Raw genomic sequence first — 16380 nt, forward strand, 5'->3', positions numbered from 1 at the left:
AATAATTAAAACAAGTATCAAGTAACTCAACGTAACAAAAAGTTTCTGCAGCTAGCACAGGCGCAACAAAACTTAAACCCATACTTGTGGGTTATTCTTATTTCTATAGGAAGAATCAATTGATTCTTCACAAATTTGAAAAAAAAATTGGCAACTAAATTAACACTGATCTAGAACTTCCAAACTCATAATATACTCCTGGAGTAAAGGTTTATTAACCTTTTTTATTCATTGTATTAAGGTTTGAACATGCAATACAGATTAAACAGATTTAACTGTTGTGGTATATAACATGTCTTTATTTATCTTAAAATTTAATAAAAACCAAGTAAATAAACAAGAAGATAGCCTTGCTTTTTATTTTTACAAAAGAGCAGTAATTAAAAATGGATTGATTATAATACCTTGCATAAAGTGTTAATTTTGACAGCAAATTTTGATTTAGTTTTAGTCATAGTCTTTTGACTAAAATGCCATTTTAGTTTTAGTCGTATTTTAGTCATCAGAATTTCTTTATTTTTATGCTCATTTTAGTCTAGTTTTAGTCTACGAAATTAACCCTGCAATGCACTTGATTATGACACAGAACACTGTAAAACAAAGCCTAACTCAAATAAGTGTTAATAGGCTCATAATTAAAGGGATTATAAACACTTATTAAATGCTAGATAGAGCGATATATATTTAAGCAAAAATTTGCCTGAGAATAATAAGCAGATGTATTTTTAAAGTTATATTAGTTGTTTAAATATTGTAAAAAGTGTCCACAAACCAATTGGGCACCACCATGTTGTAACCTAGGTTTCTTTTTTCTGAGGGCAATTAGGGACAAGTATAAATGGGTCACTTGACTGGGCAAATAATGACTGTCTGGAATATGACACTGTGTTAAGACTGAAATCTGCATTCCTTTTAACAGGAAAGTCTAATTTTCAGATTAGATTAAATGACAAAAAGAGGGGACAAAAATAATGAAAGTATATTGCAAAGCTATATTACCATATATCATTTAATATTTTATATACATTTTCTCTGTGAACAGAATCACAAAACAAAGGCGCCTCCCAGTGTGATACAGTTGATATATATGGGTATATGAGATGCAAAATGAATACTCACAAGTGGAGCAGCACCCACTTGTGCTAAATAAGGCAGACTGGGAGATGTCAGTGTACCAGCTCACTGTCTCAGCATTAGTGCCAGATCCTTGATGTCCTCAATGGATGAAAACAAGCTCAGACTCTCAGTGAAAGTATTAAAAAATACCACAATTTAATGGCAATAAAAATCAGATGAGCTGGGACACTGAAATCTTCCAGTCTGCCCTATTTAGCACAATTGGGTGCTGCTTAACAGAAGTAAATTGGAATTGTATGCAATTTTAAAAAAGCTTCCAATTTACTTCTATTATCAAATTTGCTAAATTCCCATGGTATTCTTTATACCTAGGTAGGTGTGGGGAGCAAAAGGGTCAAAAACACAGATAAAGTTCTGCTTGGAAGCCACAAATCCTGAAGCTCCCAAGCAGGCCACAGCCAATAAGGAGTTACAGTCTCATGTAGCCACCAATTGCCTGCAGTTAACTGCTTACCTACTGTGCTCTGCTTAATAATACATATGTATCTGTTGTAGGGCTTGAAAAACAGAATTTAGAGACACACGCAATGGGGCATATTTATGATTGTGCGAGCAGGCATGATTCGATATGGCGGATCATGTCCGATGCACATTGATAAATGCCGACAGCATATGCTCTCGGCATTTATCATTGCACCAGCAGTTCTTGTGAACTGCTGGTGCAATGACACCCCCTGCAGATTCGCGGCCAATCGGCCGCTAGCAGGGGGGTGTTAATCAACCCAATCTTATTCGATCGGGTTGATTTCTGTCCGTCGCCTCAGAACAGGCGGAAAGGTTATGGAGCAGCGGTCTTTAGACCTGAAGGCTCACCTGAAACACGGAGCTTGATAAATATGCCCCAATGTGTGGATAACAGTTACTTGTTGTGGGGGAGTACTCTGGGAAATAAACAAATATGTCAATCTCTGCACACAAAAAACAATCATTAGCATGTAATGTTTTGTTTATAAAGTTAACAATAAATAATTATAAAAAAATAAAAATAATTTTACCTTTGTGCAAGTTATCTGGATAAACAGGAGTTCTGTTTGTTAAACCAGGACTAGCACTCGATCTGCCTCCTGAGCTGTAATTTCTCTGATACACAATCGACTTAACTTTTTCTTGAAATATTTTGCCATCTATAGAAAATACATAGTTATACTTAGAAAATATTTTAAACATTCTCAGGCAATTACTATTAGTAACTTAAAGGGATGGTAAACTTTACATGTTTTAAAATCAGTTCCAGAATCTAAGCAATATTTTACAGGGACTTTAATTGATCGATGTGCTGTAACTTACTTTTTAATTTAACTGCGCCATTCTAATACCCCGTGCTCTGGCCGCCCACTTCAAAACTCATTTTTTGTGAACTAATGGTTTGAACTTTTCTCCAATTGGCGTTCAAATGAGTTTTGAAGTGGGCTGCCAAAGCACGGGGTATAAGAATGGCACGCTTAGATGAAAAAGTTACAGAGCATCTTCATTTGAAGCGATCAATTAAAGTCTATCTAAAATATCGCTCAGATTCCAGACCTGTTTTTAAAACATGAAAAGTTTACCATCACCTTAAGTGAACTTGGATACGGAACAATTTAACATGAAAGTGAGAGAATTAGATACAAGAGGTTTATTAAAATGCTGCCATTTTTAATTGGATTGACAGAGGAGCTTTCAAGAGATTATTTGCTTCTTCACAAGCAAAATTATACAGTAAAGACAAAAAGTAACCTGCAAAGGAAACAACCAAGAAAGACTGTATTTAGTTTTATAAAACTCTAGGCTCAGTCTAATATACTCTCTCTTTGAACTTTTGTTTCATATCTTCCTTCCATCCTGCTCCTCTTTATTCTCTATAATTGCTTGCTGCTTTGTACCTTCCATAAAAAAATCTGAGGTGGTTGCCACAAACTCTGAATGTGGTACACAAAAATTTTTTTTATTCACGTGGTAACAAAACTCTAAAAAAAGCTTACCTGATAAACACTCATTTTATGATGGTGAGAGTCCATGAGAGCATCATATTGCACTTCCTGTCCATTAGGTGGAGGAAAAAACACCCCTACATTCCAAAGCTTTGCTTCACCACATACGCTTCTTCTATTGCACTCAGTTATACATATGGTCAAGTAGAGAAGAAAAGCAAGGACTGCAGGAAAGGACCAAAGCAAGGCAACATGGAAAAATAAGTCCTGGCACCAGCTGTATAGAATAAGAAGGGCAGACAATCATTTTGGTTTTCTTTCAAAAAATGGTGAAAGTCCACAAGATCACTTGTGCAATCTTATATCCAAGCAGTGAAGTCCACCATGAAATAGAGTGGGGCAATACAGGTAGGTAGGTGTTTTATTGCCTGTACAATGGCCCACAGTACAGGCACAATGACACAGTACTTTTCTGCCAAAGGAGGCCTCAGCACTGGTATAAATATCAAGAGAGCAGAATTTGGCAAATGTATGCAAGCAAGAAAACAGCAGGTTTGCAAACTCAGTAAAGGAACCTTACAGAAGAGAGCAGAAAGCTCAGACACCAACTAGCTGAGTTAATGGTTAACAGAAAGAGAACCTTTCAGGACAAAAGCTGAATATCTAACCCAGAATCTTGAAGCACAATCAGAAACAGAACCAAATTGAGACTAAAAAAAAGAGTAGCTAGTCAAATAACAGGTTTAAAGGGACATAAAACTCAAAATGTTGTATTTTATGATTCAGACAGAGCATGTTCTCGTGGTATCTTTTGTTGAAAAGCAGGGACTTAAGCTCTGGAGCATGCATGTGTCTTGAGCACTATAATGGCAGAAGTTTTGCAAGAACACTAGATAGCAGCACTATTTCCTACCATGCAGTGCTCACAAACAAATTTTCTTGGGGTTTCATATCCCTTTAATTCTTATCAGCGCCTGAACAATGGTCTGATAGTTAGTAATCTTCCTGGGATACAGACCAGACAGGGCACAAATCTGACCCTTACAAGAGGCAGCTGAAAAAATGTTATCCAAACCTTCCTAGAGAACTTCTAGGTCTTTAGGAATCCAAAAGGATTTCCAGCAATATCCCTTATCTGCACCCCATATTAAATAATTCTTCCACACTTTGTGGTAGATGCACCTCATCACAGCCTTACTAGCTTGAATCAAGGTTTTAATCAACTTGACAGACAACCCTCTTTTGGACAAATTCAAACTTTCAATCAAAAGTCAGTCAACGTTGGAGTCCTGAGGTTCTGATGAAAGAAGGGATCATACAAGAGAAGATCCTTCCTAAGGGAAGAGTCACAAAGCAGGGGGACAAACAGATGCATTATTACTAAGCAAACAGAAATATAAGATCTGTAGATCTGTTTTCCTGCTAAACTGCACTTATTTGATCCATAGTTAGGAAGAAAGAGAAAAGGAGGAAAGTATGAAACACAATGCAACTGTATAGTCTCTTTAGTGGACAAAAACTAAACATGCAGTAAATAAATGACAAACAGGCTAAATAAATACACAAGAGCTCAAAATATTTTTCATATTAAAGAAATAAATAAAGCCCTGAAATGCAGTGTGCTGCTCTCACCATATACATGGATTACAGAGAACCAGATACTTTACTCCAAAGATGGCTACCACACATGGAAGAAGGGGAAAAGTTGACCTAAGATACTGCTTGCTTTGAACACAAAACTGTAGCTCTTAACCCCTTGTGCACTACTGCAGAAGCTGTCTCCTATGATTCCCAGGTCAAACCACTATAAAAATACTACATTTTGATGTGAGGCAGGCAGATCTAATGTCGTAGATGAAAACTGTCAGCTATAGTGCAAGCCTGTTCTTAAAGTGAAAAAGGCCTATTTTTTTTCTTGTTTTTTTTTTAAAAAAAAAGCCTGAACTGTGCCAAAAAGTGCCCAAATGTGTTTCTAACACCCCCAGGCTATGTGAACACAGAAATTCCTCTAAATGGCTGCAGGGTTTTAGAAGGTAAATTTTTTACTCAACTATTAGACTTTGCCATACACAGCAGTCTGCAATCAGTAGAAGGGCCCATCCGAGAAAGTGCATGAACAGTTTGAAGAATCTAAAAGAGCCGCTAGACCAGAGTGTTGGCAGAAACATCTGCATTTCAGCTGGGGGGGGGGGCTGTGACATCTCCAACTTGGAGAAAATTTTTCAATTATCGGCTGAACTTCTGTCCTCCCCTATATCCATGAGGAAGACAATTGGTCTCAGATTCATTAGAAAACCCTTTCAACATCATGAAGAGTCAGGAGCATTTCAGGATATCTCTGTCTGGAAGCAAAAAAGGAAGCAGTAGGGATTGCTGGGAGTATGAATTTCGAGCACAATTCTGGAATGTAGGGGTGTTTTTTGCCTCCTCCTGGTTGGTGGAAAATGTAATCCAACGTGATCGTCTTGTGGGCTCTCACCATCCTATAGAAGAAACTTCTTTTGCAGCAACTTCAAAATTCCTGCCTAGGCCTAGAGATAGTCATGCTATATATAAATACATCCCTGAATATAACACTTTTTTTTAATTCCACCACACATTCTTTTATATAATTCATATTTATACTGTTTACTATTTAAAATGTTTAATGATGTGTCTTTTGAAATTCCCCATCCAAAATTAATTTGACTAGGGTAACATAACAAAATACTGCAGAACGATTAGCGATGGCTTTCATTAGTGAATGTCATTTGCTTCTAGATTTGGCATCTTATGGTCCTACAATTTCCCTTTAAAGAGCGTAAATCATAAAATAGCAAAAAAAATGACAAAAATGTCAACAGAGTTTACATATATGTAGACATCTGAATAGAAAACCCCAATGCCAAAAAATGAATATGCTCTTTGTAAAATTGTCAACTGTGTTACTACAATATTTGCATTGGAACTACCTAGTAATATAGTTTTAAGAAAAACTTAAAAGGCACAGCCATTAAAAATTTAGAATGCTTTATACTGTATGCGATATAGGGCAAGTTTCATACAGACACACACACCAAGACACACATACACACACACACACAAATACATACGCATACACACACAAATACATACACACACACACACACACACACACACAAGCATACACACACAATCATACACACACACACACATAAGCACAAACCTACATATACAGACGCACACACGCACATACATACATACATACAAACATACACACAAATACATAAACACACACACAAGCACACACAAATACATACACACACATACATATACAAACACACACACACACAAATACACAAACACAAATACACACACATAAGCGCACACATACACACACAAATACATATACAAACACACACACATACACACACACAGATACATACACACATACATACACACACACACACAAATACAAACATACACACATATACAAACAGACACACACACATAAACACACACATATACATAGAAATGATAACAAATTGTACCTATGTGCAAAGAGAAGAAAAAGTTGCTTGGATTGTGACAAACATAGGTGTTGGTGGGAGGATGGACCGCCAAGAGAAAATGAAAGAGAAGTTTTAGCAATTCCAAGTCAGGAGGCGATCCAAGAACTTCTTCAATTATTTTTATATATGACCTGCATACTTCATGAGGAATGGATTTAAGATTTCCTTCCCTATGTTCCTGAAATAAAGGGGAAAAATATTCAATTCCTATAAAAAAAATATTTAATTTTTTTTTTTTTTTTTAAAAAGGCAATAGTAACTTTGATACTCTCTAAAATTGAAATAAAAACATATCCGTAACAATGTAAGATTTATATTTATGTATTTATTTTTATACACCTCTATGTCTTTTTATTTATTTCTAATTAAAGGGACATGAAACCCATTTTTCCCCCATGATTCAGAACAGATTTTACCTTTATGCAAAAAATAAATACATACATATTTTTACATGTTTAACCCTTCTGTGACAATTTTACATTGTCTACATCGGAACAGCGTTTCAATGATGGGATCAGGTCAGGGGGGCGAGCCTACAACGCTAGGCATGCCAACCATGACCTGATCCCATGCAGTAAGCGCCGTTGGCTTCAGGCCAGCCAAACGGCTAGGACATTCCATGCCGTCCTATAACAGCGCTAAAGCCCAGTGCAGTTAGGACGGCATGGAACGTCCTAACATCTATAAAAGGTTAAAGTCTGCTCTTTCACATAGAGGAGTATCATGTCTCTTTAAACATGTTTGTACAGCGAAAAAAAACAAAAAACGTTTATTTGTCAAAGAAGATTATAAGTTAGATAAACTGAGCCATCCAGCAAACAAAAAAAAATATAGAATTGAGTTATAATGTAAAACCTAGGGATGTGCATTCAATCGATTTGATCGCAAACAAATGTGGACATTCAGAGCCAGATTTCTTCTTGTGAAAGTACAACAAACTAAGATCTGGATTTGCACAGATCTTAATGTGTTGCACTTTCAGAAGAAGAATTTTTTTTTTTTCCAATTAGTTTTTATTTTGTGTGAAAGTCTAACACCAAAATCAGAAACATATTATGGTTTGAGTAGAAAATAAAAGTGGTGATTAAACAAGTAATGATGTTCCTTTGGGGAACAGTGCAGATGGGGAAATTGCAAATTGAATTGAGTTGCCCGTGTGAGAGATATTCTGGGTTATTAGTATATAGTTAGCACTTCCTTTTTTTTTTAAATTTATTTATTTATTTAAGTCCAGCACAGATACACAGTTATACAAAAGGAAGAAAAACAGAACAAAAAAATAAATAAATAGAAGCCACGCCTTACAGAGCTGCTTATAATCACTTAAATAATGATCTGTGTATTCACTCGTAGTTCATAAATTGTTATAGTTATCTTAAATTCTTAACCACGCAATGTATTGGGGTTTTCACATTTTATACTCAAAAGAGGGAAAGAGGGGAAAAAAAAAAAGAAAAAAAAAAAAAAAGAAGAAGAAAGTTGACTCCAAAAGAGCTGAATGCCACTGCCGGCCACCTTCTTCCCCATTCGTTTGTGGCTGAATTGACCAAATGCACATTCAAGTATTAACATTTGTATTTAGCATTAGAAATAGATAAACTTAATTATTACTAGAAGAGGAAGGATAAAAAAAATGCAAAATCATCCAGAAATTGCAATATAGTAGCATAAAGATCATGGTCAGCTCAACCATGGGACCAAGTGGGTCCAATGGACCCAGGCAGCAGTTCAGTGACTAAGTAAATCACTGTCCGACCCAAACCACTCCTGTCCTCTGTCTCTGTGGGGGAAATCACAGGCTCCCATAACCTCATTATGCACAAAGAAACAGAACCGGGGTAACATTCAACGTGGCACAAGAGCATCTCCTCCCTAACTTCCTTCCCACTTATTGTGCATAAGCATTAGTTGCATGCAGGTAGGCAGGCTTAGTAAGATCAGAGGCCAGGCTAGCAGGTTGATATGCTAATCAGTAATGTTACTACTGGGGAGGGGGCGTTATTTCATTCTCGGACTCAGGCAGCACAATATTTTGAGCTGGCCCTGATAAAAATAATATAATCACAACAATTGACAAAGCAAAAAAATAAAGAAGCAATAACATTAAGTACCTGAAGCACCTGACAAGCTAAGAGGAAATGATGTACCACTCTGGCCTTTAATAATTGCTTGATGTTAAACATCTGATGAGGATGGTTAGCTCTGATGAGGACTTCCAAAGCTGCTAACAGAGTTTCCCAAACACCTGTCTAAAAGAAAACAGAAAAGTCAGAAAATATAGGTTTGCAGAAACATGACCCATAAACAAACTGTTGTTATAATTAAGATACGAATAGCTCAAATTTGTTAAAAAAAAATGGGTTAACTAACCAAGAAAAAAATAAAATTAAAGGACCTGTAAACACAGCAGATTTGCATACTCAACAAATGCAAGATAACAAGACAATACAATAGCATTTACTCTGTATTTCAAATTAGTAGATTTTTTTCTAACAAATTTCAAAGTTATGTCTATTTCCACTTCCCCTGTACCACGTGACAGCCATCAACCAATCACAAATGCATATACGTATAGTCTGTGTATTCTTGCACATGCTCAGTAGGAGCTGGTGACTCAAAAAGTGTAAATATAAAAGACTGTGCACATTTTTTTTACTGGAAGTAAATTGGAAAGTTGTTTAAAATGACATGCTCTATCTGAACCATGAAAATTTAATTTGACCTGAGTGTCCCTTTAATAAGACATAAACATGTAACAAGAATGTTCTAATATGCTAAGCATTTTATTACTGTGCTATTTCTTGCATATAACGTCAGGTGAACAGCGGCAATGCACTACTAGCAGAATGCATTTGGTGAGCCCATGACAAGAGGTATGTGTACTTAGCCACTCGCCAGCTAGTGCATTGCTGCTTCGGAGCCTACCTAGGTAAGCTTTTCAAACAAGAGAACAAAGTATATTTAATAATAAACATAAAATATAAAATCTCTGAAAGGGACATCCAACATTTTTCGTTCATGATTCAGATAGAGAATACAATTTGAAACAACTTTCCAATTTATTTCTATTATCAAATTTTCTTTGTTTTCTTGTTATTCTTTGATTTTTTTAAAAAAAGCAGGGATGTAAGCTCAGAAGTGTGCACGTGTCTGCAGCACTATATGGCAGCAGTTTTGCAACAAAGTTATACATTAGCAAGGGCACTAGATGGCAGCACTATTTCCTGTAATGAAGTGCTCCAGAAGTGTGCATGCTACCTATCTAGATATCTCTTCAACAAAAAATAACAACAGAATGAAGCAAATTTTATAATAGAAGTAAATTGTAAACATTTTTTAAAATTGTATTCTCTATCTGATTCACAAAATACATTTTTGGAGTTTGATGTCCCTTTAATTAATTCTGATGGACCGCTTAAAGGGACACTGAACCCAATTTTTTTCTTTCATGATTCAGAAAGAGCATGCAATTTTAAGCAACTATCTAATTTACTCCTATTATCAATTTTTCTTCGTTCTCTTGCTATCTTTATTTGAAAAAGAAGGCATCTAAGCAACTTTTTTGGTTCAGTCTCTGGACAGTACTTGTTTATTGGTTGTTGAATTTATCCACCAATCAGCAAGAACAACCCAGGTTCTTAACCAAAAATAGGCCACCATCTAAATTTACATTCTTGCTTTTCAAATAAAGATAGCAAGAGAATGAAGAAAGTTTAATAGGAGTAAATTGGAAAGTTGCTTAAAATTGCATGCTCTATCTGAATCACGAAAGAACAAAATTGGGTTCAGTGCCCCTTTAAGTTCAGACACATATTACATGCTGGAATAAATGTAAAGGAGTTGCATAAAACAGCCACCTTATAGAGTTATCAGTAATTAAACAGTTGAAAACATTTCATTATAGAGTTTAATAAACCTTTGTTATAAAAACCCAAAATAGTTTTTTTGTGTGAAGATTTTAGGAATAGTGGTTGCTCCAATAGCAAAAAGAAAAAGAAAGACGAATGATTATTCAGAGAAGGGAGACAAATCCTGTCAACAGTCTCATTTTACATAACTCACACCTATATAAATCCACTAATGAAATAAATATACACATTATCTAACATTACAGCTGTATAACAAAATGGCAACCCACTCATAACTCATCAACGGCTCACCAATAATCTATGCCTCCAAGCCATTTTTCAAAGGACGGAAAAAAATACTTATATATAAAATATCTAAAAAGCAGGATGCTAACTAGCACAAATTATAAACATTGCTACATTGATGTCACAGCAAATTACAAAATAAAATGGCTTCAGATAGGATAAATATTTATTCTATGCAAAATATTGTTATCACTCAAATGTCTGTTAAATTTACATCTATTATACAAATTTGTGAAGCTCACCTCTAGCTTTAAAACTGCACATGTATAGGTTGCAACTTTTAAAGAACAATTTATTCAGGCAAATAGCTGATAATAGTTTATTGTATCCCAAGGTCCAGCAAGAACATTCCTTTCTTGTGGTCTCTCTCTCTCTCTCTGGGCCTGATCAAAAATTCTCCAGCTTGTAGAGAAAGTATAGTGCAGACTTTAAAGGGGCTGAGCTCACTGAATTCTCGAAGAAAAAGGGCAGAATCTGGAAGTCCCAGAGAGATGAGAGCAGCCTCCCACTGGAAGTAATAAAGTTCTCTGGGATGGAGAAGGGAGAGTGAAGTTAACAGGGGAGAACCAGGCACTAATATAAAGAGGCCGAATTATAAAAGGTCTTGCGGATCAGGTCCGCAAGACCTCACTGAATGCGGACAGCAATACGCTCTCCATATTCAGCATTGCACCAGCAGCTCACAAGAGCTGCTAGTGCAACGCCGCCCCCTGCAGACTCACGGCCAATCGGCCACCAGCAGGGAGGTGTCAATCAACCAGATCGGGTTGAATTGTGGCGATCTCTGTCATCCTGCTCAGAGCAGGTGGATAGGGTTATGGAGCAGCGGTCTTTAGACCGCTGCTTCATAACTGCTGTTTCTGGCGAGTCTGAAGACTTGCCAGAAACACGGGCCCTCAAGCTCCATACGGAGCTTGATAAATGGGCCTCAAAGTCTCAGTTTGCAGCAAATACAAAATAAATGTTTTCACTGCAGTTTAACTTTGCTTCTAGTTTAAGACACATTGCTTTTCAGACAGTTGAATAAGAGTAGTGGAAATTTTGAACAATCTTAACCTGCATACACCTGGCAAGATAAATCACAAAATAAAGGTAATGGAGATAAGTTTTAACAAATGAATCCACCCCCGCAGGTTAAATGGATAATTCGGAATAAATTAAAGGGGAGAAAAATTACAGTACAACGCCCATTTACTTATTCCTAAGATTATTACTTTAATTCATTACCTGCACGTGACATCATATGTAATTCTTTTAGTGCAGATGACAATCATGTGATGTCATCTGGGGGGGAGGTTTGGACACTTTTGGGGATAATTGCATGGTCGTGGTGATGTCGCCAAGCCCTCAAAACTTGGAGGTGCTGGGCAGCTACACAGAACTACAGGAAGCTGGATGGGGAGGGGTAGTATTTAAACTCCTTGATCTCAGTTCCCTTAAAGGGATAGTCTAGTAAAATTAAAGTTTCATGATTCACATAGAGCATGCAATTTTAAGCAAATTTCTCATTTACTCGTATTATCAATTTCTCTTCATTCTCTTAGTATCTTTATTTGAAAAAGCAAGAATGTAAGCTTAGGAGCCAGCCCAATTTTGGTTCAGAAGCTGGGTAGCACTTGCTAATTGGTGGCTAGATTTAGCTGACGACACATTTGGGAAAAGCACTCATTACCACTTTATAACAACTGAATGAAAATTACTCGACAGAAAACATTTTTTTTATCACTTTGCACCATCTTGCAGTTTTTAAAAAAAATTGTAGGAATATGAATCAAATATCTGACCATTAAAAATGTCACATACATTTTAAAATTACAATTTCATAGAGGGGTGTCATAACCAATTTTGACAATATGTGCATCATGCACCCTAACCCTCTCCAAATTCACCTAGTGTAGCAAAAGATAATACTACGTGGTCACATGTCATACTACCCCAAGGTCAGCACCATCATCCTGGGTGGGAAGTGACCCCTCATTTGAAATAGGGGCTTCTCCCTTTTAAACATTTCAAATGCGAGGTTACTTGTTACTTTAGTTAAAACAGGGAGAGAGACAAGGGCCCCTCTATTTTAGAAAAAAAATGTTTCTGGTGCTGCAGGTAATGGTTATTTTTATAGCAATCACTTGCACCATAGAGCGATGTGATCCTTCATTTAAAAAAATAGGCTCCCCTTCAAATATGTGGTCATGGTCACGTCAGATGCTTTGGAAGATAGTCTCCATTCCACACAACAAACAAAACAGAAGTGTATCTGCCCCTGGGCTCATCCTTGCTGCAAGACACATGGTCACTCATTGAGAATAGAAACAAAAAATACACTATACAATGTGGATGTATTGATTGCAATCAAAATGAAGAAACATTTTCACCATTCACAATATGTACTGTCCTTAATAAAGGGATTACATTTCCCTTTAAGCCTGTATTCTTAGAGGGATAGGAAAGTCAAAATTAAACTTGCATGATTCAGATAGAGCATGTCAGAGACTTTTAAATTCACTTCTATTTTCAAATGTGCTTCGTTCTCTTAGTATCTCTTGTTAAAAAATGAATACACACATATCATACACTAGTGGGAGCTGCTGCTAATTAGTGCATGCACATATTTGTTTCTTGTGATTGGATAACTAGATGTTTTCAGTTTCCTGTCAGTAGTGCAATGCTGTCCCTTCAGCAATGGGTAACAAGAAAATGAAGCACATTTGATAATAGAAGTAAATTGCAAATTTGTTTAAAATTGTATGTTCTATCTGAATCATAAAATACAATTTTGTGGTTTACTATTCCTTTAAATATGTTAAATGTTTTAACTATGTAGCTATGCTCTGACTAAAGGTCAATGACCTACAAATTCTGTATCATAAAAAGCATAAAAGATTTTATCTCGTAAACCCTTGATTATGAGTCAGTTTCCTTGACTGCACCAGAGAAAGCAATAATATATATATGGCGTGCTTAGAATCTGTGCTACCGAATAAGATAACAGTTTCCAAGTTGACACAACATGACGGCTTCATACATCAATGGCCAACATTTTAATTTTAATCTTAAAATTGTTTGGGCGGGGTGGGGTTGGTTTCAGCGGTATCACATTTTCCAGTCCCTACGTAGCACAAAAAAGAAAATACAACATAGATGTACCATCATTATTATTATTATTTGTTTTAATTACAGATTTTCTTCAAATCATTTTCAGGTTTGTATGTTATTAAAGGGACACTAAAGTAAAAATGAAACTTTAATGATTTGAGGTAGTGCATGCAGTACAGTTACATTATCAAATTGTGCAGTCTTTTTATATACAAACTTTGAGGCACCAGCTCCTACTGATGTGCAAAAGTTCACAGTGTATACATATATGAGCCAATGATTCACTGATGGCTGTCACATGATACAAAGGGCAGGGAAATGGGAAAAAAATCTAAATTTGTCAGAAAAAAAAATAATCTACTGCTCATTTGTAATTTAGACTAAGTGCTATAGCGCTGCCTTTTTCTTATACATTTTTTAATTATGCAAATCTAATGTATTTAAATGTTCTTTTTACAAAAGTACAACACAAAATTGATCACAAGGGATACATTTCTTATTACGTATGAAGGCACATGTCCCATCACACATCATAAGATTGTTTGTTCCATATACTTGATTGCTCAACAGATTTCCTAAATTCTTTGTAAAATAATATAAGCTTGTGGGCTTCAGAACACATGCTAGTGATAACATTTCTGGGCACAAATTAGCTTAAAAATTAACCTGTATTTAGGGTTATCACCACTGTAAATCTTCAGAGTTTATTGTTCTTATTTAGTTTTCAAAATACAAAATTATAATAAATTTTAATTTTCAAAAATTTTTTCTTCATTATTTGAATTTGCATCGGTTAAGCTGAATGTAAATTCATGTTTCTGGTACGCAAAAGTGTAGCACTATAATTTATTATTACCTATCAGATTTTGTGATGGGGTGATTAAAGATTTAAAAAAGAAACACAAACTTTAAATGTAGTTGCAGATGGGAGATTACAATTTAAAGGACTTTAAGAAGCAATTAAAATTGGGATTTGTGCCGCACTCTCTAAAGTGGCCCAAAAGCAAATTCTGTAACTTGAAAATGTTAATTCAAATATAGGCAAAATAGGCAATTTGCCACATTTTGAAAAGTTACAGATTTTGCTTTTTGGCTTCTCTAGGTAGTGTGACAAAGCACTATTTCTACACAATAGCAAGAGCTGTTTAATGCCCTTTTAAGAAATAAAGAATTTTTTTTTTTAGTTTAGGAAATAAACATACTCATACTAAGTGCTGCAGAAACCCCCCAGAAAGCTGACTTTTAAATGGGAGAGCACATTTGTTTTACCACACAAATGTAATTTAACTCTGCATACCTCGGCTTTTGACCAAATCTTCCATTCTAGTAATAGGTGTTCAAGCAGTCGGACATCTTTGATCACTGAAGTGGATTCTACGTTCAGATTAAATTGCCCATTATCACACAGATTGAGCATTTGATCTCCAGTGCAGCCTTCAAGAAGAGTCTAAAAAGACATATATGATTAAAAAATATATAAGCTAAGAAAGCAATAGCTTGTTTGGGAAATATAAACACTGATTTAAATTAGTTTTATAATGGTTTTATGATATTTTAAGAAAGCTACATTTTGGAATACATAAACAGATACCTAGACACTGCTAAACTGTCACTAAGTACACATCTAACATGCTTATGTGAAAATATGGGAGGAACCTGAGTAAAACGTAAAAAATACAGTGCAAGATAAAATCTCCTAGTGAGAAGTGTTAAATTACTTCATGAGTGGAGAACCTATGCACAATTGTTTAAGGTGGCACTCATAACACATTTGCTGGCTTTCTATCTCTGGGCTGCTTACCATACTACTTGGTAGATACAGTATGTATACAGGCAAAATATTTAATGTGTGTGTGTGTGTATATATATATATATATATATATATATATATATATATATATATATATATATATATATATATATATGTGTGTTGCAGGTAAAGTCAGATATTGAGTAATCCTAGCATTACTCAGGTAAACACAACATTACCCAAGTGACTGTGGGCAAAGCCCGATGTAACGTGATAACTGTTCTCAGAGTGCATTGAGTCACTTCATCAAAACACATACACGATGCACTGTAATTCACACATATTCACTATCTTTATGTTTGTATATAGATATATATGTGTGTTTATATATATATATATATATATATATATATATATAAAATTAAGTTTTAACTGTTAACATACATTTTGTATTTAAAAGAAATAACTATTGTAAGGTTTTCTTTAATGTCCGATTAAAAAAAAAAAAGCAACCTTAGACAGATAAGATTTTGACCAATTTAGGCACACACTCTCAAAAGGTGTGCTTTATTTTATAGTAATATTTGTCTCTGTACACTCTATTTTCTTCTTCATGATCTAGAAACCTAATGCAAATTTTCCTGTTAGGGATAACTCATTTTACCATTACAAGATTTCGAGAAATCTTTTTGAAGGATGTGTGATATGGGTGTGGCCATTTATGTGACCAATGTGGCTCACAGACCGCATGCACAAACGGAGGAAATCATGTGCTCCATTTGCAACCTCCTTCCCCAAATGATAGG

The 16380-nt window shown here is 35.4% G+C and overlaps 1 protein-coding gene across 2 annotated transcripts in view; it reads right to left on the reverse strand.

The window, feature by feature from the left end:
- The window catches only part of LYST (lysosomal trafficking regulator), a 606044-nt gene that overhangs the window by 220348 nt on the left and 369316 nt on the right, over window positions 1–16380 (reverse strand). For both annotated transcript variants that reach the window (XM_053711082.1, XM_053711081.1), the window contains exons 18-21: window positions 15122–15271; window positions 8689–8826; window positions 6557–6755; window positions 2133–2261 (exon numbers count right to left, since the gene is read on the reverse strand). In XM_053711082.1, coding sequence (XP_053567057.1) covers window positions 2133–2261; window positions 6557–6755; window positions 8689–8826; window positions 15122–15271 — 616 coding nt within the window. The remainder of the gene's footprint in view (window positions 1–2132; window positions 2262–6556; window positions 6756–8688; window positions 8827–15121; window positions 15272–16380) is intronic.

This window comes from Bombina bombina, chromosome 4 (genome assembly GCF_027579735.1).
Source record: "Bombina bombina isolate aBomBom1 chromosome 4, aBomBom1.pri, whole genome shotgun sequence".
NCBI classification, from domain to species: domain Eukaryota; kingdom Metazoa; phylum Chordata; class Amphibia; order Anura; family Bombinatoridae; genus Bombina; species Bombina bombina.